Source organism: Mytilus californianus, unplaced genomic scaffold (assembly GCF_021869535.1).
Source record: "Mytilus californianus isolate M0D057914Y unplaced genomic scaffold, xbMytCali1.0.p SCAF_5, whole genome shotgun sequence".
Lineage (NCBI taxonomy): Eukaryota > Metazoa > Mollusca > Bivalvia > Mytilida > Mytilidae > Mytilus > Mytilus californianus.
In genome coordinates this window covers 81,048,404-81,073,536 of record NW_026262701.1, presented here as the reverse complement: position 1 = coordinate 81,073,536, position 25,133 = coordinate 81,048,404, and the positions used below count along the sequence as shown (strand labels likewise).

Below are 25,133 nucleotides of genomic sequence, written 5' to 3'. Positions count from 1 at the left end.
CGAATTTACCTTGCAAGCAACATTTTTTCACTTTCTATTAAAGTAAATCACTCCTCGTTATCTTTAATCAAACTTTATTTTAATTTTTTCAACTACTAATACTTTCATTCATAGTTTTCATCGTAAATATCTTTAGCAATGTGTATTCAAATTTATCATGTGTATTCAACACGTTCATTGGTCGTGTTTAAATAGATTCTTCTTCTCGACCAATGAAAAAATTCGTTATATAAATGGTCAAGTGATCACACACACGATGCGTAAATACAATGTATTTGCGATCTATTTCTTCAATTTCTGCACTGAAGTTTTTTAAAAATTTTAATTTTCTTCAAAAAATATCTATCTTGATGATCATTTACGCTATTACCTGATAACATAGTCCGATAAGGCTGAGATAAGCGTTGCTCAGGTAAAACTAATTATCAGTTATTGCGTAACACTGACCGACCCATCAGCGGTGATCAGTAACTTGACAATTTTAACCAACATTTATAATGCAAATGTGAAAATTAACACGCTGCGGGATCAAGTATCAAGGGACAGCGGCCAATTAAGACGCTGCGGGATCTACAAAAATATTATGAAGGCGCTGCGGCACCGCAGCGTCATATCGGCCTGGGGAGAACACTGTACTCTCATGCTTCATCTTCTCTGGCTGTCAGGTCTCAAATCGGGAACGCAAGATTTCATCCCTCCAAGCACAACTTAGTGACCTCCATAATCAGGTCTCTAGAAGGGAGGCAGAAATAGGAGCTGGACAACAGACCATTAAAACGCTACAGGATAAACATCGTTACTCAGCAGGGGAGGTAATAAACAATTGACAAATATATCTGTTAGATTGGCAGCTAGAATTCGTCTGTCTATTTGCTTGTGATACAGTGGCGTACATGCAATATATTTGATTTGGAAGCTGAAAAAAGAATATATATTTGTATCAATTAACAAAAGCATTGCTGTTAGAGAAACCGAAAGACAGCAATTATGATTATTTGATTATTTTTTCTTCTTGTTATAAATGTAGTATGTTTTTTTACGGTGTTATGATTGGTTTCGTATAATTTGTGTAGTAAGAATCTAATTTGCTTTTAGTTTGCATGTAAATGTTTAATTTTGTCAATCAGGACAAAAGTTAAGTATAAAGTAGGAATTAATGCTTCTAGATATGTGTGGATTTTGTATTTAAAGTTTGGATCTTATTTCCTTAAAACTGTAATGTTTTAATGTAGAATATAGAAGGTATTGGTGCAAGAATACAATAGTATACTTGAATATTGGTGTAGGGCTTTATTTTGTAAAAAAAAAATAATGGATAGTTAAAAAAAAGATAGTCACAGTAAAAATTGACATTTTCTAAGTTTAGAAAAAGGGAAAAGAAAGGAAAAAATAGTAATTACTACGGTATCTTCTTGTATGATTTCAGCTTGCAAAATCTGAAGAAACAATGAGACAACTAAAGCTGGATGTACAACAATACAAAGATAGATATAATCAAACTAGCCAAGAGGTAATGTAATATAGAGATTATTGTACATGGCAGGTGCTTGATGGACTGTCAGAAAGTGTTGTCATGGCAAACTTTTGATGAACCTGAATTTTTTCTCCTGTCAATTTCTACCACAATCTAAATTAAACACATATTGGGGTATAAGAGGCACACTTTAAGACCCCTACCACCCATAATTGTTTTTTTAGATTTTCTATTTGCTTATAATTTTAAGAATTGTATAGAAAATGAACCATCCATATCTAATTGATTTGAGAGCCTCCCATCCGCCCTATACAATAAATTATTGGAACAACCCCTACTAGCATGCTTATAGCTGAGATTTTCTTTTGAATATTTAAAACATTTAATTTAGAAAAAAAATTACCATTTATCTTTAATATTTCTAATACCATTATTCTCTGTCCCCAATCGTGTCAATAGATAACTAGCTGTCATTATGGATAAAGAATTGTTCATAGACAGTTAAATGCCACATCTAACAAATATGTAATCCCACAATAATACTCTATTAGCAGTAGTCTGTGAAAATGAAGAATTGGATAGTTAAATATATAAAGTCGGGCAAATATTAATTTAATATTTAATATTGAATTTGTTGAACCATATCATAGTATTATTCAATAACAGAACATTACATTGTTTCTTTTAGGTTATTGGGTTTTTAAAGCTGTAAAAATATCAATGTTGATAAGTTTATTTTATTGATCAAACAGTCCATAATTTGATCAGAATTTTAAATCATTAATGCCATTGGGTTAAATTTCATATCATGTTATCTCCCTCGACAGTTAGGTTGCCATATAATTTCATTAAATTTTCTCTTTGTGAGGACTTTGCCTCTAAATGGTTTTGTGATTTACGATCTGCGATGATTGAAATTGTTAGATTTAAATGCTGAAGATGACAGATAAACGATCTATGTTTAACAGTATAAAAGAACTACATTTATGACCAGCACTTCTTTTGAGAAATCCCTGTTTGCACCTCTTTAAAATCCAATCCAATTCTGTCACCTAATTTAAAATTCTTACATGCAGCATTTTTTTTTAAATACTCCAATATAGCTTTGTATATAATATCAATAGTAATATACTAGTTATACAGTTATATCATTCATGGTTCTGTTAATTAAAGTTGAGAATGGGTTAAGTGACTGAAATTCAACCAATATTTACTTAGAATGCATATTTGATCATTTTAATGGGGAAAATAAACAGGATGTGATTAAAATGTGCAACATTATGAATAGACAAACTTAAAATGGTAGTGTAGATTTGATTAAGGTGGTTTGAAGGACATGTCTGGGACTTGAATATGGCAGTGTTTATATGAAATGAGTGAGAGGGAATATCTTCGACAAGATCAATCTCTTTTCTGGGTAAGGCTGAGAAATTGTTTTAATTACACTTAAAATTCAACCAGCATGAATCAAGCAGGTTGGTTTTATGTTATAATTTCTTGCTTTCAGGGTCAAGCATTTTTTTTAATTAATACATATTTGATGCCAAGATATACTATATACTTTTCCCTATGGTTTTTAACTTCGTAGATTGACTTTGCCCCCAAAAAGCATCATTAACTGCAGAAAATACTGAAAGTTGGTATGTTTATGTGTATGTGTTAAGGTATTTGTTGCTGTAGTTTCAATTGTAATTCTGTTGCAGAATATCTTTAAATAGTTATAACTTTAGTCAGAACAACAGCATTTAAAATTTGCTAATCGTTCGTTTTAGATACCCCATTATGAAAGAAGGCTACGATCACTGGAAGCTGATCTTCAAGAATCCAAAGAACATAGGAGAAAAGCGATGGAAGAGGTAAGATTAGTAACAGCATCTAGTTTGATAACAATATCCTCTTACTGTGTGGCCAATATCAGCCAGTCAATACCTTAAGCAAACGAATATCAATACATCTGTTATTCTATTTCAGGTTGAAAAATATCTCTATGCAAAGTCTGTAAATGTTTGAAAAATTGATTTGTTATAGGACCCTACTAGAAACAGACCAACAATCATCTTTTATTTTGTTTTTGAATGTTCCAAAATCAATCAAAGTCTTATACATTTACATGTCAAGGTGCACTTGCATAAGGTCGATTTTTATCCTACCCAACTCGTGTGATAAATTCATATTTTAAAAAATTTTCCAAGGGTGGACTAAACAAATGAACTGATGCAGAATGTTGAAGAAACATTAAGTCCAGAAACTAAACCATTGGAAGTTTATTGTATTTTCATTTATCCTTACAGATTGGAGTTCTGCAAGATAGAGTAAGGGATTCTCAAGTCTCCAAGAAAGATCACAATGACATTTTGAAATCTGAGTTGGCTAGAAGAGATGATACTATCCAGAAGTTAAGAAGGGATGTCCTTGCATTGCAAGAGAAAAGAGACGCTGCAGTTTCAGAGGTACAATTCAGAAATCTTTCAGATTCAAATTATATAATACATGATATACCCTTATTTTTGCAGTTGGCTTTGAAATGTAATTTTAGTGTAGAAAACTTCAGTGATGTTTATGTTGAATAAATTCATGTTTCTGTGACTTCCTATCAACATGAGTAAAACATTTCATTAAAAAAATCAAAAAATCGTAGAATGATGAAGAACAAAATTTCTTTTATTTTTTTTAATGATAAGAAAACTTCAGTATTTCTTGTTTAAACTAAAATCTTAATCTTAAATACCAACCCAAAGCAGAGACCTTGTGTCTCTTACCTGATGCTTCCACTTTTCAAAGAAAATAATGAATTTGATGCAATGCCAAATACAGACAACATTATTGATAGATCTGAATAGCTATTCCTCGAAATTGTAGTTGTAAATATTTCTTGACAAATTTTAAAAGAAAATCATTTTATAGAATTGCTTTTTTGACACATGAAGTAAATTTTAGTCAATACATGATACACAAGTTTTTTTGTTGTATTTTTTTTACAGTGGTAGGCTTTATTTTTCAAAATGCATTTCTAAAATCATCTGTGAAATTTTTATTTTAAAAATATAAACTTCCTGAAAAACTTAATAATGAATTTAGGAATTTGTAAAATAGCTATACATATAAAACATTACTTACTGTGGATTCATAATTACTTTTGAGATACCAATTTTCATGGATTTCATGGATATAGACGAACCGCCAATTTAAATGTTCATTGAAGTACAAAATATCTATAGGTTTGAATTCAGACTTAGGCAAAACCATGAAAACAAATATCCACAAAATTACAATGTTTCCTCAATCCACGAAAATTGGTACCGTCGAAAATAAACGAATCAACAGTGAGTGAAATTGTAAATAACCACTACATATGTATATTTTTATACCTGCAAATTAATCATGCTTTGTCTTGATACATGACATGTTTGTTTATAATAAAAGAAGTACTATACACACATAAAATTGCTTATGTATTGTTTTGAAAGTTTTGTGATAAGCTTTGCTAGACATTTGTTGCCTAATTATTATAGCTGGATTCAAAAATACACTCCCTCAACCAGACTGAGGACCAGAAAAAGCTTAAGGAGGAAGAGGTAAATGAAAATTTATAACCAGAAAAAACACTGCTTTTCCTGCACCTAACAGTTGGCTGGGAGACTAGCTTACTTACCTCCCTTGATTTATGATGCATGTAGTTTTCAATCTCTGAAACTGTCATCAATTGAAATTTTTTTAAATTTTTTTTATCGCTGAATATTGGTCATTTCTATTGTAAATAAATCTCTGAACATTGGTCATTTCTGTTGAAGTTTAATGTCTGAATATTTTTCATTTCTATTGTAGTTAAATCTCTGAATATTGGTCATGTCTATTGTAAATAAATCTCTGAACATTGGTCATTTCTGTTGAAGTTTAATGTCTGAATATTTGTCATTTGTATTGTAGTTAAACCTAGATAAACTGAGTTGACTGTATGTCACAGAAAAGTGCCTGAATTTAAAAAAAAATAATAATTTTTGTTGCCGCTTATTTTTTTAAATTTTGAAGATAAAGTCTTGATTTTTTTTTAATTGGATATTTGGTCCAGCTTCAAATTCACCCTGTAAAGTTATTCTTTTAACAGTGAAGTTCTAGATGTCAAGTTACATAATCAGACTGCTTTAAAATGAGTATAATAAAGGAAATTCTCAAATAGTTTTTGTGCTATGATATTTGTGTTATTAAATAAATTTGATTTGTTTTACATTGAACAGTTATTATCAGAGGTAATGAAAATATTAAATTATAATGATGTATTTTTACCACTATATATAAAATGCAAAGCATGCATCAGCACCACTAAAATGTTCTACCATAGACAATATACTGTAAATAAAACAAAATTCACTTGTTTCAAAGTAATTATCACGATTATCACGATTGTTATTTAAAAATTAATAGGTCAAGCACCATATGAAATAAATTGTATTTGTGGGGCCTTGTGTATTGCTCCTTTTGTATTGCTTCTTGTGTCTCTCTGATTACTTGGAAATATTGGATTATAGTGGAGATCCTCAGAAGAATTTATTGGACCATATCGTCATTGGAAAAATTGACTGAAGCAGTTTTCGCCACCTACCCAAATTCTAGTGCCTCACCTAATCTATTTTGTAGAAATTTTGTAAGTCTGGTTGTCTCCATTGTAATGAAATTATTTTAGCTACCTACTTAAACCAATATATTGAATTGACTTTTATTGGCATAATGGTAAATTTTCAATGCTCTATACCTTGACGTTAATTATACAATGGCTTCCTTTGAGAACAGTCTCTCAGTATAAGCAACAAGAGGTGAAGAGATTTTATGATCTGTATCAGAGATTGTTTGTTTTTTTTTCAGAGCAGATTTTGTTAAACAGTACTTGCATCAATTAATTTTGTTTTGTTTTTATTTAAATACACTAACCACATAGTTAATTACACACCACTCACTGGTTTATTTGCACAGCAGCTTTCCAATTAATATAGTCTTCATTGCACTGCACTTGACTTCTAAAATTTTGTTCACTGTCTGGTTTTAGTTAATTATTGTTAGACAATTTTCCTGGATTAATGCAGAAAATACAGATATCAAATTTGGTGAAGAAACTAAATGTGTTTTCGATCAAGATTAATCATCTGAATGATAAATGTCCATATACTTTGGTCCCCTTTACAGAAGAAAGAATAATAAATTGAATAATTTGATTTTTTTTTATATATGAGCCTCTAGTTGGGAAATGTTGCTCTTAAAAGGTGTTAATGAAGTTTACTTTTTGTGATTGGTCAATAACATCAATAGACTCTTTTCTTTAAAAGATAAATTGAAACCTGAATTTTTGTGCAACTAGTGTAAGACAAAATGGTTATTATTTGTGAAAATAAGTTAAAATGTTAGAAAAACATATTTTTCACATGTTTCTGCATTATGAGATTTAAAAAAAAAAGTTTTACCTAAGATAAAAAGTGTTTGATATTTTATATGCAAATTGTGAAAATTGTTTAACTTTAAAAAAACAGTCCTCTTTATGAGTGGGTTGAATAATTTTAATTTAATTTTCAAAATTTATCATTTTATATATAAATACATGTTTTATAAAGTTTTATATCAAGCTGTTAAAAATGAAATCATGAATTTTTCAGAGAGTGTTTAATCTCGAGAATTTTTCTACTGGAATAAAAAATGCTGTCAACAGATAAACATGTGTTAATCAGTACATTTATGTAATTAAATGGAAATGACTTATATGTATTGACTTGTCAGATTCATTTTAATACCTTTGTTTATTTATGGAGTCTTAATTAAATTACCTGTTGTGATACTTTAACTTTTGACCCAATTATAGATAGCATTAATTGACTGGGCCATTTAATTAATCTATTGTAAGGTGGGGGTAAGAGATAAAATATCTTAACAACGTTGTCAACCAGCAGCATAAAAAACAAGATGGAGGACAAACGGGATAAGGTCCCTTTCTCAATTCACCAGAAGGTAGATTCTGTTTCTGTTTCATATTTGTCTGTTTCACTTTTAAAATTAATTACACGTAAATTTTGTAGGTTAGCTAGATTTATGTTTGTCTTTGTATAGTGTTATTTAGATCTTTATCAACAATGCATTTATATAAATTGATCTAAACAAGTTCATACAAATATCTTGCTTGGGTATGCAGATATGAATTGTTTACAATTTGCCCTTGAATTCTTTAAAAAAATATGCACTACTGTTTATTGTAACACATGGGAAATTAGGTATTTTGATTGAGAAATTCTTTACCTAGCATTTCTTGCCATTTAATTTCACATAAGAGATATATTTATTTCATATTGTTTACTGTTTATATCACCATAATATTTTTAAGAGGAATATAATTACAGGAAAATTCCCAGTTTTAAAATGCTACAGGGTAGTTGACAACATGTGGTTTTGTCTTTGCTTGTGGAACTCATAATATACAAATTGAAAGAACTCTGGAACTTTATGTTTGATCAGATTTAGTTTAAACATTATCATAAGTTTTGTATACATATCATTTATTATTTATTTCTCAAATTTGTGTTGATTAGGTAATTGGGGAAAAAGATATACACATAGAATTTGAAATAGACAGAACAATTTTGTGCATATTTCTTATAAAATGCTTTTTACCCATTGATATTTGGGTCATTTCAGTCATCTCCTTTTAACATTCAATAGCTAAAACTGACATGGCACAATGGTAATATTTGATAGATTTTGACTTTTCATATGGGTAAATCTTTCATAGAACATTACAAAGTCTTTGTTTTTTTGTATTTTTGTTACTTTAATACAATGAAATTACTCAAAGCATTTGTAAGCATGCTGTGATAGAAATAATTTGCACAAATTGTTTATTAGTAATGTATATGTGATGGTACGAAACTGAGATAGAATTTTAAAACGAAGAATAAAATATTTTTATTTTGTTACAGCTTTGCGATACCCATCGTACAGGTTGATTTGAATTTTGTTGATTTCTTGTAATGGTAATGATTTTTAAACAAAAGTATTTCTTTCCAATTATTGTGACTGTTTGTATTATGTTATGAGTGTAAAATTTTGTCTTATTCCAAATCTTATGCCAAAGTATTTATTTGTTGAATAATTAGAAAGTTTGATTTTGTTCTATTTATAGATGCACAGATTAGAAGCAAGATGCAAGGTGGCAGAAGAAGAAATTGAGTCACTGAGGAGAATGAATGAAAACTATAAATCTGATGTAAGCAATCACACATTATCACTATTATAGATCAACTTAAAATCACTTTTGACCATCAGATGACCATAATAACATGTTAAAGCTGTTACTCAAGTCAGAATACAATATCACAACATTTTTGGTTGTAAACAGAACTGTGTATTGCGATTGCAATGAAAATAAAAATTTAAATTTCGGAAATTTCACATTATACCGCAACTCATTCAACAGTGGAAATGTGGTTTAAGCTTCGCTATGGCCAGGGATGGATCTATTAAGAAGTTACAGCTATATTAAACAAATATTACTTGTGTTGTTTAAGGCGACGCTGCTCTTAAAAGGGGGAATATCTTTCCTTCAGCTATTTAGATGTTAGAAACAACATTCATATGAAATTAATGAAACAATGTTTACTTTCTTTTATTGAAAAAAATTCTGAGTAATAACTTGTATTTGAATATAGCCTGGAATTCTTTTAAGGTATGCTGTATTCTGACTTTTCAATAATAAATCCACAGTTTTGAATAGAAAGTTCTTTTTACATAATAAATATATGCTTATATATGTTTTCATTAGAGATGTATTACTTTAGTAGTAGGGATTTTCACTTTGCTAGTTATTCTATTTTAGAAGACTTTTGATTGCCAAAAAATATGACCAACAATGTCTCGTTTAAAATAAGAAATTAAAAATACCTTTTGAATTTTTCTTGATAAAATACTGTATTATTTATTTATATTATATGCATTTACTGAGAATTCATAGTTTTTTAAGTGAACTAGAGAGTTTCGAAGGCACAATTTATCCAGTAAAGACAAATTTGCTTAAACCCTAATTATTTATAAAATTGTGTTTTGTTATATGAATTCCCAGTATTAAGGACCTGCATGGTTTTGTTTGTTATAACAACTTTTGGTTCCTGTTCATTCCCTTGAGAGATCTAATGAGTCTGTGTTGATACTTTTAACAACTTATTTGATAATTCCAGTGGCTCAGTATTAAAATGAGCTTATACAAAGAGTTTCTAAACACTGCATGAATGTGTTTGTGTGTTGTAAATTTTCTATAAATTGTTTAGATGCATACTTACAATACATATAGTAAAGTACAGCTTATAAAACATTCTTTTCCCCAGAAACAACTTAGGGAGGAGTTTACAAAAGTAAAATTTACCTTTCAAAACTTTAATCATCACTTTGGGAAACCAGACCGATAGGCATAGGGGTTTGTTAGGATGTTTTGGGAATGGTTCTTTTTAATGCCATTTCGGGAAGTTTTTATACAAAACTTATGTTATTTGGAAATCATTTTGGTAGGGCAAGCTAATGATATTCAAAATTTTGCTTACTTTTAATCTTATTTTTCTCGGGAATGATTTTTTTGTCAGACTTTGGGGATTGCTAGAAAAAGCCATGGGTATATAAAAGAGCTTAGGCAACTTTGCTAAAAATGTGATAAAATTTACATTTAATGAACCACTTTGTTGCCCAAGAAAATTAAACACATAAATTGTTCTGTTGTAAATTTTGCGGGAGGTGAAAGCAGTAAATTGAAATCTTAGAAATAGTTTAGATTACCTTCTAGACAGTCAAAATGTAGACTAATAATATTCTTTTCCCACTATTGCTTATAATAATTTCCCTTATATCTGCCTTAATTATTGATATTTGTACTATATTTTGTGTAATCTTGTAGTTAAAACATCACCAACCTAGGAAGAATATTTTGTGTAAAATTTGTTTTTGGTTAAAAACCGAAATGATATTATAATTAGTGAGAATTTGTTACTTAGGCCAGTGCAAACGTAACCAAGGTAACTCGAGCAGAGGCGGAGCAACAAACGTTGAAAGCCCAACATGCCGAATCTTTGGCACAGGTAGAACAATATATAGAGTGTTTCACACAGCTTCAGTGTAGTTGGCTTATAGCTTTTTTATGTTGTGGGTGCATGATTCAACTATTGATGTGGTTTTTGTCGAGCCTGCGACTTTTGTCGCAGAAAGCTCGACATAGGGATAGCGATCCGGCGGCGGCGGCGGCGGCTACGGCGGCGGCGGCGGCGGCGGCGGCGTTAGCTAACTTCTTAAAAGCTTTATATTTTAGAAGATGGAAGACCTGAATGCTTCATACTTTGTATATGGATGCCTCATGTTACGAAGTTTCCGTCAGTCACATGTCCAATGTCCTTGACCTCATTTTCATGGTTCAGTGACTACTTGAAAAAAAAGTTCAGATTTTTTGTAATGTTAAATTCTCTCTTATTATAAGTAATAGGATAACTATATTTGGTATGTGCGTACCTTGTAAGGTCCTCATGCCCGTCAGACAGTTTTCACTTGACCTTGACCTCATTTCATGGATCAGTGAACAAGGTTAAGTTTTGGTGGTCAAGTCCATATCTCAGATACTATAAGCAATAGGTCTAGTATATTCGGTGTATGGAAGGACTGTAAGGTGTACATGTCCAACTGGCAGGTGTCATCTGACCTTGACCTCATTTTCATGGTTCAGTGGTTATAGTTAAGTTTTTGTGTTTTGGTCTGTTTTTCTTATACTGTATGCAATAGGTCTACTATATTTGGTGTATGGAATGATTGTAAGGTGTACATGTCTAGCTGGCAGGTGTCATCTGACCTTGACCTCATTTTCATGGTTCAGTGGTCAAAGTTAAGTTTTTGAGTTTTGGTCTTTCTTTCTAATACTGCATGCAATAGGTCAGCTATATTTGGTGTATGGAATGATTGTAAGGTGTACATGTCTAGCTGGCAGGTGTCATCTTACCTTGACCTCATTTTCATGGTTCAGTGGTCAAAGTTAAGTTTTTGAGTTTTGGTCTTTTTTTCTAATACTATATGCAATAGTTCAACTATATTTGGTGTATGGAAATATTTTATGATCTATATGTCAGTTACGCAGGTTTTATTTGACCTTGACCTCATTTTCAAGGTTCATTGCTCAGTGTTAAGTTTTTGTGTTTTCGTCTGTTTTTCTTAAACTATAAGCAATAGGTCAACTATATTTGTTGTATGGAAGAATTGTTAGCTGTACATGCCTGCCTATTATGGTTCATCTGACCTTGACCTCATTTTCATGGTTCATTGGTCAATGTTTAGTTTACTTGGTTAATGTTAAGTTTATGTGACAGTTGTAATAAAGCTTTATATTTAGGACTATCAACATAATATCAATGATTAGTAAAGAAGGCGAGACATTTCAGTGTGTGCACTCTTGTTAATTATACATCTTCTTAATTTTGATATTTGATTTGGCACCAGTAGTCTTTTCACTTTAACAAAAGAATATTTTTTTTTAGATTAAGTGGAAAATAATTTTTTACTAGTTTAAGCAAAAAGTAGATGTAAAACTTGAATATTAAAGAAAAGAAAATATTTAGCTATGGATTTCAAAGAGAAAATTAACATTTGATATCTTAAAAATAATAAGAAATCCAAAATATATTTTTGAATGCAATGAATTCCTGTATATTATTATGATAAAATTAGCTTTCATGCTTGTCACCTTAGGGCTTTTCCATTAAAATGTATGTGGGAGGGTAGAAGGGGAAGTTTAATTATTGAATGTGGGTCATTGGTCTTTTTTCTGTATGTGTCTATTACCATTATGCAAAATTATCTAAAAAATGGTTCTTGGTTGTAGGGATATTTTGAAATTCCCTTCCTACCCTCCCACATACATTTTAATGGAATAGCCCTTATGCCAGATGAGCATAGATTGAGCACATGTGCATGTTGATTTTATTTGATATACTAATGCATGTTTTATAGTCTTAACCATCACCCTGTTAACTGTTGTGGGTGTAGTTTTCACATGTTATTATTTAATATTAAGTCTTTAAAAGAGAAATCACTGATTTGTCTTTTGGCACAAGGGAGATAATCCACACCAATATAATTGCATGCAAAACTATTCATGATGGAAATTTAATATTACTTTTAATTATATTGACAATAATGATTACAATTACCCTTTATAGCGTTTTCTTTCCATTGTACCTTTTAACACCAGCTTGCATGTTGCCAACATATGAATTCAGCTGTACCTTTTATGGAATCATTCCCTTGCCATGCATGTTATCTGGCTGTGCCTGCTATTAGACCTTGAACAACTGTAAATCCTGATTCTGCATTTCCTTTAACTTGTTTGAATATAAAAATTTAGAAATTGTTTTACATCTTTAAAAATGAGCTGTGGCAAATATTTCAAAGAAAAATTTATTTGAATTCAAATTGAATACATTTAATATGTTTATTAATCTGGATCTGTCATCATCATTGGAAACGTTAATATCTTGGGTTTTTTGTTTTCAGGTACAGAAACTGACAACCTCCTTACAGAAATTGCAGAGTTCTTCTAAAGATACTAGAGATGCTCTCACAGCTGAGGTAAACATAGTCAAATTCCTCCCGGTCTATACAGCTGTAAACATTTTGAACCCACTCCAAAGGTTTACGCAGAATACATTCATGTGTTACATTCAGCAAAATTCCTTACAACTTGTTTGCTTAGTTTTGTTTTAGTTTAATATTAAACAAATTATAAAGTGATGAAATTTATATAGCTGAGGTGAAACATTTTGATTCAGGTGAATTTACTTTAGATTTACCAGAGTTTTGGTTTTCAACAAATGAATATTTGAATTAAATAACTTGATAGAATTTTAGTTTGCAAGAAACTTTATTTACATGAATGGTTGCTGGTGTATAAACTACAGATGTGCAGCTCCTTATTATTGCTATGTGTCTAGTTTAACTGCTTTTAATTTAAAATATAACCAGATATTTGGTTTAGTAACTTTAATTTTATTTGAATTTTGATGTATTTTTAAAAATAAGTAAGATTAATATAGTTCAGTTTTTTGAATGTTTTTTTTTTGAGTTTTAATGATTTAATATTTTATTTGGAATTAGAATGCTTATAATCTATTTTGATAGAAAAAAGATTTTAACCAATTGACAATTTTTTCTTAGTATGGTTCTCATCAGTATGGTGTAAGTGGTCAATTCTCCTCTTTCGCTTGGCTTACAGTTACTTCTATCAAACAATGATATGCAATAACTTGCTTTCTTGACATTTTCATCTCATCTGAAATAGTTTGCTTTAGTAAATTGAAAGTGTTTAGAAATTGGCTAGTCAACTTTATGCACATTTACATTTTTACACTTTAATAACAGTTGGATTAAATAATAAAAAAAGATAACCATGAAATTCATTGGAATGTGAAAAACAATAGCAATTAAAAGAAATGGGAAAATAATCATTTGTCAACTTTAAAAAGGTCAAATCCTCATTTGAATGTCCCAAATAAGCTAAATTCACATATATTTTTTTCACATGGAAAAAGTCAATCTGTTTTCATTTAAAATCAATAAGGATTTCTAGCTGTTTCAGATGAGATTTTTCATAAGATTCTAAGAATATATAAATATATCTGAACAATAGCTATAAAGGAATATAGCATTATGTATAATGCTGTAGTTATTTTTAGGAATTGGCTTTCAGGGATTCTGGTTTCTATTAATAGATATAAGTTCCTATTTATGTAATATTAGATTTAACTAGACTTAGATGAAATAGAATATCCTGACAATTAGTAGGGAGTTGTTCTTTCCTTAATGGCTGTTTATACCTTTACATGCTGAACTTGTTACAATACTATGTAATGTTTTCATCACAATATTATTAAGTACATTTGTACTTGGTAAACAAAATTCAAAAGTATTTGGAACTATGTATCATAAATATCTGGTATTTTTCTGCTAACAGGAACTATTTTGTTTTTGCTATAGATGTATAAACAGTCTTTAAAACATACATACCAGTACCTCATGTATATCTAGTATGCTTTCTCCCTTATATAAATAACCCCTTATCAGCATATAGTAACAACCTATAGCGTTTTATTACAAATCTGCTTCAAATTAGTAAGATGAAGTCAAGATGTCTTTTTTGTTAGTTTTTTTTATGTTGTCACAACATCTTTTATTCCAAAATAATCCTAAAGTTTGTAAAGTTGACCATACAACTTTTGTTCAAAACTTAATATGATATACCAATATTTATGAAGTATTTTATAAGACCTGATTTCTGACCAATTATTTGACTTTAAAAGTTCACAGTAATATTATCCTGTCTGTATACATGTATATGCACACTCTATATTTCAAATTGGAAACTATTTACAGAGGTCGACTTAACAAAATTTAAAAGTATGGCCAATAGGGACAGTTTGAGCGTAAATTTACTGGCCCAACTCAATTAAAATTTGCCCTAATAATATTATCTAAGTGAAAATATAGTCAAATGTAATGGCCAATGGGGCTAGTAGTCTTTATGTTCAACTGGCCCTATCAAAATTCTACTGGCCTTGGGCCAGCGGGCCATTGCTTAAGTCGACCCCTGATTTACAGAATAAGAATTGTAATAATTAAAACTTGGAAATTTATTTTCGATTATTCCGCTAACACATAAAATGAGCAAAATTTTTGTCTGCCGGAAAAGTCTGTAAAAATGAACAATACTGATGTGAAGGGTGCTCTTATTGTTTTATGCAGAAATTAAAACCCAGTGCGGAATATTGATGCTTTGAAATCCCTAAAATATCCATGTTTATAGGTCTTCTGCTTTCCCTTTTTTTCAGCAATGACTGAACATTTAAATTTAGATGTGTTACTCACCTTCTTTTTATTTTATATTTATTTTGTAAATAGTTCTTTTAAATAGTCCTAGTCCTTCACTTTGTCATTTCAATCACATTTGCATGCATCAATCAGCTGTTGCATTTAAAATGATCTTAAAAAAGTTTGTGAATTCCCTGTAACTACATCAACAGGTTGCTGATAGACATGACAGCCTTGTCAAAATGAGAAATGAGAATCGTGATTTGGAAGAGAAGTTGCGCGAGGCTCTCGGATCTGCACATCACAGGGGTGATGTTGTCAAACAAATGAGAGATGAAGTAAAACAGTATCAAGTCAGAGTAAGTATAGTGACAGATATTAAACTACTTTTATTTAAAAATTAGAATTGATGAACTGTCAATCTGTAGATACAGACATAATTTATTGAAATTGATGTCCATGGTCTAGATTTCTAAAAATTCTTCATTCATAACTGTGAAAGTAATACACATAAATTGAAAAAAACATATACATTTAGTGGCAAATAAAAAATAAGAATAAAAAAGCAATACATCAATAATTAAACCCCAAAACTATAAGACAGGTACAAAGACAAACCTGAAAAGACACTAACAGAGAAGAACTAAAGCTGTAGACAAAATGAACTCCTTTCCAAAATTAGGAGTGATGTATCTTTTGGGAAATTAAGATTATTTTTTATGCCCCACCTAGGGGCATTATGTTTTTTGGTCTGTGCGTCCGCCTGTCCGTCTGTCCGATCGTCTGTCTGTCTTGCTTCAGGTTTAAGTTTTTGGTTTTGGAATATAGATAAGCAAGTCAAATCTGCAAAATATATTGAAATGAATTGACTACTGTAAGGGGAAAAAATGTTCAGGAGAAGGAAATGTGTGACCAATTTATTAATTTACTACTACCGTAGAAAGGCTTGTATAGTTCGCAGTTGTACATAGTCCGCACCCCCTTCTCCCCACGAAATTTTAGGTAAAAAAACTTTTTGTAACTGTTAGAAAAGGTCTAATGAAACTCCGGTAATTTCAAATCCTGTGCGGTCCTTTTGCAGAATTTTCTTGGAAGAACCTGTTTTCCATCATCAAACAGAAGCTGAAACTGCTTGTAAATGATTCTAGAACGCTTCGTGATTGTTAAAATAAGTTTAATTCACTTAAAAAACAATTTAGAAACTTGTGTATGTTTAAACAGGAAGTTTAAAAAGCATGTGTAAAAGAAGAAATTAACCGGTGGGAGTCGAAATCCGTACATAACAGATATCACTATAATACGACTTTGAAAGTAAAACAGTTCCATCCTTTTGTAAAACAGTCTTTAATATATCTATCACATTAATGTTTGAAGGGTCTTAAGCTAATACAAACCATATTAGTCAGTATGAAACACCAAAACGGAACGAACAATAACCGATTACGTTTTGTAGTTTACAAATTCTAAGCTGATTTACGGTTGTCTTTTTCACTATGTTTGTATCGTTTCAATCAAGCAGATACCAGTTTATTTCAACCAATGCATTGAAAAGAAACACGAAATTTGTAATGAAAGGTTTAGTTTTTATATTTTTCAGTATTAATTTGATATTGAATAGAAATAACTTATTAATATGGATGAGTTAAAGTTATTCGTTTAAAAAATGATAAGAGCGCCCTCTACAATAGAAATAACAAAGATGGCAGAACGTAAACAAACCACCTCGCCCGCGAAATTGAAATTTTTCTCTTATTTCTTGCTTATTGTACTCTATAGTCCGCACCCCTTCTGGAAGGTCCAATTTTGGAGAATAAAACAGCGGACTATACAAGCCTTTCTACGGTACTAGTATATAATTTAACAGAAAAATCTTATTATTTAACAGTTACAAGAAAGCCAGAGGAAGATGGAATCGATGAACCAAGACCTGCAACAATCACAGAGTCGATACACTGCACAGGCTAGAGAGGTATGCACAGAGATTTTTAACTGCTCAAATTAAAACAAGAACAATAATCATGGCTGATACACTTCTCAATTTAAAGCCTGAAGAGATAACTATAGTTGATACAGTTCTCATTCATATGTTATATAGATAATGAAAGTTGAAACACTGCTAATATAAAAATCAGATGTGGTATGATTGCCAGTGAGAATACTCTCCACGAGTGACCAAATGACACAGAAATTAACACCTATAGGTCACCATATGGCCTTTAACAATGGGCAAAGCCCATACTGCATAGTCAGCTATAAAAGGCCCTAAAATGTCAAATGTAAAACAATTCAAACGAGAAAACTAACACCCTAATTTATGGACGAAATATTAAACAAAAAACAAATATGTTACACAGCAACAATCGACAACCACTGAATCACAGGCTCCTGACTTGGGACAGGCACATACAGAATGTGGCTAGATTAGGATGTTTTTAGCTTATTTTTCAATTGCAATATGTCATGCATATTTTGGCAATGTCAACTGCTGCAAAGATACTTATGTTTTGTGGAGTACTGGAAATAACTGTTCATGGATTTACAAAAAATTTAATGATTGTATTTCTGTTATAGATTGATCGTCTCCAAACAGAGTCACAAGAAAAAGACCTGACAAAAAGCCAAGGTGAAACTGTATTGAAGTCTGAGCTTGCTGATAGAGAAGAAGATATCCATAGACTAAAGGCTGAAATATGTGTGCTTCATGAAAAGTTATCTCAAAGTTCTGGTCAGGTTTGTAGTTTATTTTGTGCTTGCTGATATCCAAAAGTTCCAAGGCTACATTTTATGTTATTCTATATTCTAGTCTTATATAGAGAAATCATTTGTTGCACCTAAGATTGAATTCTTCTATGCAAGTTGGTCAGTGTAGTAAAGTTAAGACTTTATATATCTAACTAAGTTATTTGAGAAGGAAGATTTACAATTGTAAAATGAGCAAGTGAAGTGTAAATTACATAGAATTATACCAGTGTGGTTCTGAAATCAGTATGGAAATGTATTGCCGAAAAATTAAACAAATCTGCAAATGCCATGAAGGGATTGTAGTAGATTGCTATATGCAAAATATCTCGTCTGGGTTTTTACCCATTTATTCTTAAATGACTGTCTAGTTAAAGACCTATCTTTTGTATTTCCAGCTGATGTCTAGAGAAGAACAGATACAAAGACTGAGTTTGAACAGGGAAGATATTCATAGAGAACTAGAACATAAAGATGCTTTAATTCAGAGGCTGGAGTCTGACTTCTCTATTGCCAAAGAAGAGAGAAGAAAATCAGATGATATAGTAAGTCAAAATAAAAGATAACTTAGGAAGATTTTAATGAATGTGCATTTCTTTCAGGATTTGAATAAAATTGATCTTACTGTAGGTTATTTTCAGTATTTTATTTATTACCGATATACAGATGGGGAGTCCAATGAAAATTACATTTTATATTCTTTTCATTTAATAAAATACTGTAAACCAACTTACCTTCGCAAGCAATTTATTTTTGTGACTTGCGCAAGTAGAAAAGAACTTAAATATAAACCATGGTGAACTATGACAAACTTGCATCTTCCCTTACACAAATACAACAAATTGGTTAGAAAATATATTATGTCGTAACGTTGGTTAGAATTGCTAAACAGAAAAAAAGAGGTATATGCGAAAATAATTTGCTTACGGTAATGAATTTTTAATGAAGTCCTGTAGAAAAGATATATTTCAAGCAAGGTATCTGTTACTTGCTGTCATCACTGAACTATCAGCATCTATTAGTTTGTTATGGAGTTTCAGTTTTAAATTGCTATCTTGGTGAAAGAGAGATAACTGATTTAGAATATTTTTCAGCTATCAAGAAGGGAGATAACTATCCAGCAGCAAGAACACGATCTAGAAACAGTTAAACAACAATACAGAGAAGCTGTGGAAGAGAATGGCAGGTTGGAGGCCAGGATTCAGGCATTTGCTATAAATGCTCAAAGCGAACAAGATGTTCTTAGCTCAGAGGTATATAGAATGATTTATTATACCCCCGCTTTAAAAAAGTGGGGGTATACTGTTTTACCTCTGTCTGTCCATCCATCCGTCCCATGAATATTTTTCGTTGCATCTTTCTCAGGAACTACATCATAAAGATTTATGAATTTTGGTTTCAGGGTTTATATAAGTCAGCTATACCGTGTGATGCATTTTCAGATTCATCACTCAACAACTTCCTGTTTACCATTAAGTATTTGGGCGGGGATATCATCAGTGAGAAATTGCTCGCAGTTTCACTTGTTTGTTCTTTCTGGAAGTCAGTAAATATATTTCAATCAAATCCATCGTCAACTTCCAATTTTTAGCTCACCTGACCTGAAAGGTCAAGTGAGCTTTTCTCATCACTTTGCGTCCGTCGTCCGTCGTCCGTCGTCCGTAAACTTTTACAAAAATCTTCTCCTCTGAAACTACTGGGCCAAATTTAACCAAACTTGGCCACAATCATCATTGGGGTATCTAGTTTTAAAAATGTGTGGCGTGACCTGGTCAACCAACCAAGATGGCCGCCACGGCTAAAAATAGAACATAGGGGTAAAATGCAGTTTTTAGCTTATAACTCAAAAACCAAAGCATTAAGAGCAAATCTGACATGGGTAAAATTGTTCATCAGGTCAAGATCTATCTCCCCTGAAATTTTCAGATGAATCGGACAACCCGTTATTGGGTTGCTGCCCCTGAATTGGTAATTTTAAGGAAATTTTGCTGTTTTTGGTTATTATCTTGAATATTATTATAGATAGAGATAAACTGTAAACAGCAATAATGTTCAGCAAAGTAAGATTTACAAATAAGTCAATATAACCGAAATGGTCAGTTGACCCCTTTAGGAGTAATTGCCCTTTATAGTCAATTTTTAACCATTTTTCGTAAATCTTAGTTATCTTTTACAAAAATCTTCTCCTCTGAAACAACTGGGCCAAACTAAACCAAACTTGGCCACAATCATCATTGGGGTATCTAGTTTAAAAAATGTGTGGCGTGACCCGGCCAACCAACCAAGATGGCGGCCACAGCTAAAAATAAAACATAGGGGTAAAATGCAGTTTTTGGCTTATAACTCAAAAACCAAAGCATTTAGAGCAAATCTGACATGAAGTAAAATTGTTTATCAGGTCAAGATCTATCTGCCCTGAAATTTTCAGATGAATCGAACAACCTGTTGTTGGGTTGCTGCCCCTGAATTGGTAATTTTAAGGAAATTTTGCTGTTTTTGGTTATTATCTTGAATATTATTATAGATAGAGATAAACTGTAAACAGCAATAATGTTCAGCAACGTAAGATTAACAAATAAGTCAACATGACTGAAATGGTCAGTTGACCCCTTTAGGAGTTATTGCCCTTTATAGTCAATTTTTAACAATTTTTTGTAAATCTCAGTAATCTTTTACAAAAATCTTCTCCTCTGAAACTACGTGGCCAAATTAAACCAAACTTGACCACAATCATCTTTGGTTATCTAGTTTTAAAAATGTGTGGCGTGACCTGGTCAACCAACCAAGATGGCCGCCACGGCTAAAAATAGAACATAGGGGTAAAATTCAGTTTTTGGCTTTTAACTCAAAAACCAAAGCATTTAAAGCAAATCTGACATGAAGTAAAATTGTTTATCAGGTCAAGATCTATCTGCCCTGAAATTTTCAGATGAATCGGACAACCCGTTGTTGGGTTGCTGCCTTTGAATTGGTAATTTTAAGGTAATTTTGCTGTTTTTGGTTATTATCTTGAATATTATTATAGATAGAGATAAACTGTAAAAAACAATAAATGTCGGCAAAGTAAGATCTACAAATAAGTCAACATGACCGAAATTGTCAGTTGACCCCTTTAGGAGTTATTGCCCTTTATAGTCAATTTTTAACCATTTTTTCGTAAATCTTAGTAATCTTTTACAAAAATCTTCTCCTCTGAAACTACTGGGCCAAGTTAATTATAGATAGAGATAATTGTAAGCAGGAAAAATGTTCAGTAAATTAAGATGTACAAACACATCACCATCACCAAAACACAATTTTGTCATGAATCCATCTGCGTCCTTTATTTAATATTCACATAGACCAAGGTGAGCGACACAGGCTCTTTAGAGCCTCTAGTTTTTTTAAGTTTTCAACAAAGGGCATCTGATAGGTTGATGTTAATTGATAATTTTACTGCACTACTTCAAAAAATAAAATCATATATATTTTTTAAATGTTTTTACTCAATGAATACTCTCTATTTGGTTTTTGCTTTCTAGGAAGAAGTGGGGTTTCAATAGGAATGTTGAATGCATGCATACAAAATAGTTTGAAAATATGTATGGTGGTTATAATGTTTTATGTAATATAAATTCAAAAATGTTTCTTGTTACATGGTTATATTGTCAGACTTTTAATATTCACAAACATGTTATAAGTACTTGTAAAATACAAACCATGCAGTAATGATAACTTGTACTCTGTTTTAGGTAAAGAGAAGAGAGGATGCAATCAAAAGGTTAAAGATGGAGCATGTTTCACTTCAAGAGTCGAACAGTAAATTTGCTGAGAAGGTAATTCAACAGTTGAAAATATTCAGTATTTGGTAGCATATTTTGATGTTTATATTAAAAAAACTCTTTGATAAACAAAAATGAAATAAAATTACTTATGGGAAAAATATTTCTTGATATAAAACATAAATTTGTATATTTGTTGATGTTTTGAATATAAATATTTTATTAGGTGAACCAGTTAGAAAGAGAATTGGACCAGCTTAAGCAAAGGTTCAGAACAACACAGGCTGAGGTAAGATTAACAAGTTTTTTACTTAGCATGTATAAGTTAATGCAGTTTACTTTTTAAATTATTAGTTTGCAAAATTACCATGTATAATGTATGTCAGTCAATTAAAGGCACTTGTTTAAGACCATGACCTCCCATAAAATAAAATTTTCCATTTTACTTATAATTCCTATAAAATTCTAAGGAAAATGCAACCACCCATATTTAATTAATTTGAGTGCCTCCCATCCCCCACCCGATAAATTTTTGAACTGCCCTAAATAATTTAAATGCAATTGCCTTGCTTTGAGTATGAATTAATTTAGTTTCTGTACTTAGATTGCAAAAACTAATACCTGTTCTAAGTGTTCCTATGTACATGACAATAAGTTCACTTTTAAATTCTTTTCATTCAAAATGCCATTTGATGTTTTAGGTTGACACCAAATCAGGCATGATCAGTAATTTGGAACGTCAACTGGACGAGGCCAAGAAAAGAACTTCTCATCAGTTCGATGAAATTCAGAAACTTGAAGATCAAGTACGGGAACTGAATGTAGAGCTTGCCTCTGTACAGTCACAGGCTGACAAGCTTCACCAGAACGTAAGTTATACTTTAGTAATGTGAGAATGAAAGTACTATTAAGAATTTTTATTTTAAAAGTTGTTTTAAGAATTTGATTCTGTAAAGAAGAAAATATCTGATGAAAATGGAAATGGGTCTTTTGCTTATGTGTTACTGTCAGTGAATATGTTGAATTGCTTATGTGTTCCTGTCAGTGAATATGTTTGATTGCTTATGTGTTCCTGTCGGTGAATATGTTGGATTGCTTATGTGTTCCTGTCAGTGAATATGTTGGATTGCTTATGTGTTCCTGTCAGTGATTATTTTGGATTGCTCATGTGTTCCTGTCAGTGAATATGTTGGATTGCTTATGTGTATTCCTAGAGTTCTGACGGTGGAGGTGTTGGATAGCATTTCATGTAATTATACATGATGAAGTTTGTGACTATACACATGTAGTATGTTCTTAATTCCTATTCTGTATCAGGACTAGTCTTGATATAAGTGTTTTCCCGTCTTGCTCCTGAACAGTAGAAATATATGTTCAAATGTAGTATCAAAAAGTAATCAAATTAATGCAGTTTCTTTTAGCAGTGATTTTTTAACAATCTGCCGGCACAAAAAATATGACCCTTTAGGATGTTATTGGTATCGGTGTACCTTTGAAGTTGAGTACTACTAAAATGGCCTTTGTTGAACTTGAAGGAAGTATAAGCTGTTCCTGATTAAGGTAGCTGGCCTTGAAATTATTTAATTTAAAAACTGTTATAGTTGTATCGGTACAAACGGAAATAGTTATAAATCTAAATTACAAGCCCTGAAAATGCATGAATAATGAATAGTTGTTAGTTGTAATGCTGCAAAGTTTAGTAACTGTTCATGAAATAAAGAATTAAAGTTATAACCATACATGTACAAACAGGTACCTGTCAGGGTAACTGGCTTAGAAATAGAGGTAAGATGTTGGTCCAGTTTCTAGCTTTCTATGTACAGATTTTATACTGTATCTTGTTATTCTTATATTGTACTCCGCTATTTTCATATTTTTGATAAATTTGTAATATCTTATCCGACCATGCACACTTTAATGAAATAGCACCAACTTGATTAGTTATTAAAAATTTTACTGAAATGAGTAGATGACAAATAATTCTTTTAGAAAAAATAATGATAATAGAAAAATACTTAAAAATATCTGAATTCGTTTCTGTTAAAAGGTTTTTCTGTTTAATATGTACTTCCTGGATCTAACAATTCCTCGCTTCATATAAATTAATATTTGCCATCCTATGACGTACAAAGATTGCTTTTTATTTTGAAAGTTTAAAAAAAATATATATATTATTGTATAGCAATACTTTTGTTTGCTTAAAAGTATATCAAAATTCAGCCTGCAGTATACCTTTTCAGTAGTTGATTATAATGTAATTTAAAAATACTCTCATGTAATTTCACATTTTTTGCTATACAATAATAGTTTGTGATGTTTATTTATTCTATTTCTTAATTAAAGGAATGGAAAGGTATTGTCAGTATCCATAATTGATGCAATTTTGTTAAAGCAAATTTTAATTGTTGTTAAATGTTATTTTGTGATTGTTTGAAAAATCTTTTGTGGCCTTTATATACTGAATATTAATGTCACATGTAAGTTCATCTGAATAGATGAAAATTAATGGAGAAGATAACATTTTAGTCAGTGAAAGTTGATGGCTTTAAAGAAAAAAAAATAAATTTATAAGGAATTTAGGTTGAACCAGAAGCTAAAGTGCTAGTGAATGACATTTTTTTATGCCTCACCTAGGGGCATTATGTTTTTCTGTCCATCCGTCCATCTGTCCCGCTTCAGGTTAAAGTTTTTGGTCAAGGTAGTTTTTGATGAAGTTGAAGTCCAATCAACTTGAAACTTAGTTAATTTGTACACATGTTCCCTATGATATGATCTTTCTAATTTTAATGCCAAATTAGAGTTTGACCCCAATTTCACGGTCCACTGAACATAGAAAATGATAGTGAGAGTGGGGCATCCGTGCTTACTATTTGCTTTAACAAAAACACATTCTTGTTATAGAAATCAAATGTCACAAAGAGTTGGTATGAGTCTTTAATTAATCCAAGAAAATTACTGCTAGAATTCAGTCAAATTATAACTACATGAGATTAAGATGGTTTAAAGGTTTGTTTACTTTATATAATTAACTTGTATATATTTATGCATTTTTAGAATACAACAAAAGATGAGTTAATTCAGCAACTTAAAGGAGATATTGATGGTCTTCAGAAACAGAGGAAAGATATGGGAGGCAAGGTAAGTTAGACAATTCTGATGATAACTTATTCGATCTTATTCTAGAAAAGCAGTGGAAACTTGTGAAATCTATGAAAGAGATTGACTTTTGTTGCAAAGTAAAGAGAAGGGATTCAATTTTAAGTAAAATCTTAAGAAGTAGTAGGACATGTTTTTGCTCACCG

At 31.0% G+C, this 25,133-nt stretch overlaps 1 protein-coding gene across 21 annotated transcripts in view; it reads left to right on the top strand.

Moving 5' to 3' along the window:
- LOC127703151 (early endosome antigen 1-like) overlaps positions 1-25,133 on the top strand; it is a 93,570-nt gene that overhangs the window by 24,146 nt on the left and 44,291 nt on the right. For 10 of the 21 annotated variants that reach the window (XM_052207658.1, XM_052207661.1, XM_052207664.1 and 7 more), the window contains 19 exons: positions 666-812; positions 1,427-1,510; positions 3,247-3,330; positions 3,766-3,924; positions 4,987-5,049; positions 8,631-8,714; positions 10,486-10,569; positions 13,022-13,096; positions 13,682-13,702; positions 15,544-15,690; positions 17,217-17,300; positions 17,903-18,061; positions 18,469-18,615; positions 19,165-19,323; positions 21,802-21,885; positions 22,058-22,120; positions 22,533-22,700; positions 23,584-23,616; positions 24,886-24,969. In XM_052207658.1, the coding sequence (XP_052063618.1) occupies positions 666-812; positions 1,427-1,510; positions 3,247-3,330; positions 3,766-3,924; positions 4,987-5,049; positions 8,631-8,714; positions 10,486-10,569; positions 13,022-13,096; positions 13,682-13,702; positions 15,544-15,690; positions 17,217-17,300; positions 17,903-18,061; positions 18,469-18,615; positions 19,165-19,323; positions 21,802-21,885; positions 22,058-22,120; positions 22,533-22,700; positions 23,584-23,616; positions 24,886-24,969 (1,929 nt within the window). Of the gene's footprint in view, positions 1-665; positions 813-1,426; positions 1,511-2,706; positions 2,892-3,246; positions 3,331-3,765; positions 3,925-4,986; positions 5,050-7,265; positions 7,466-8,630; positions 8,715-10,485; positions 10,570-13,021; positions 13,097-13,681; positions 13,703-15,543; positions 15,691-17,216; positions 17,301-17,902; positions 18,062-18,468; positions 18,616-19,164; positions 19,324-21,801; positions 21,886-22,057; positions 22,121-22,532; positions 22,701-23,583; positions 23,617-24,885; positions 24,970-25,133 lie in introns of those variants that run through there. The other 11 variants (XM_052207671.1, XM_052207654.1, XM_052207663.1 and 8 more) reach the window with 9 other exon arrangements.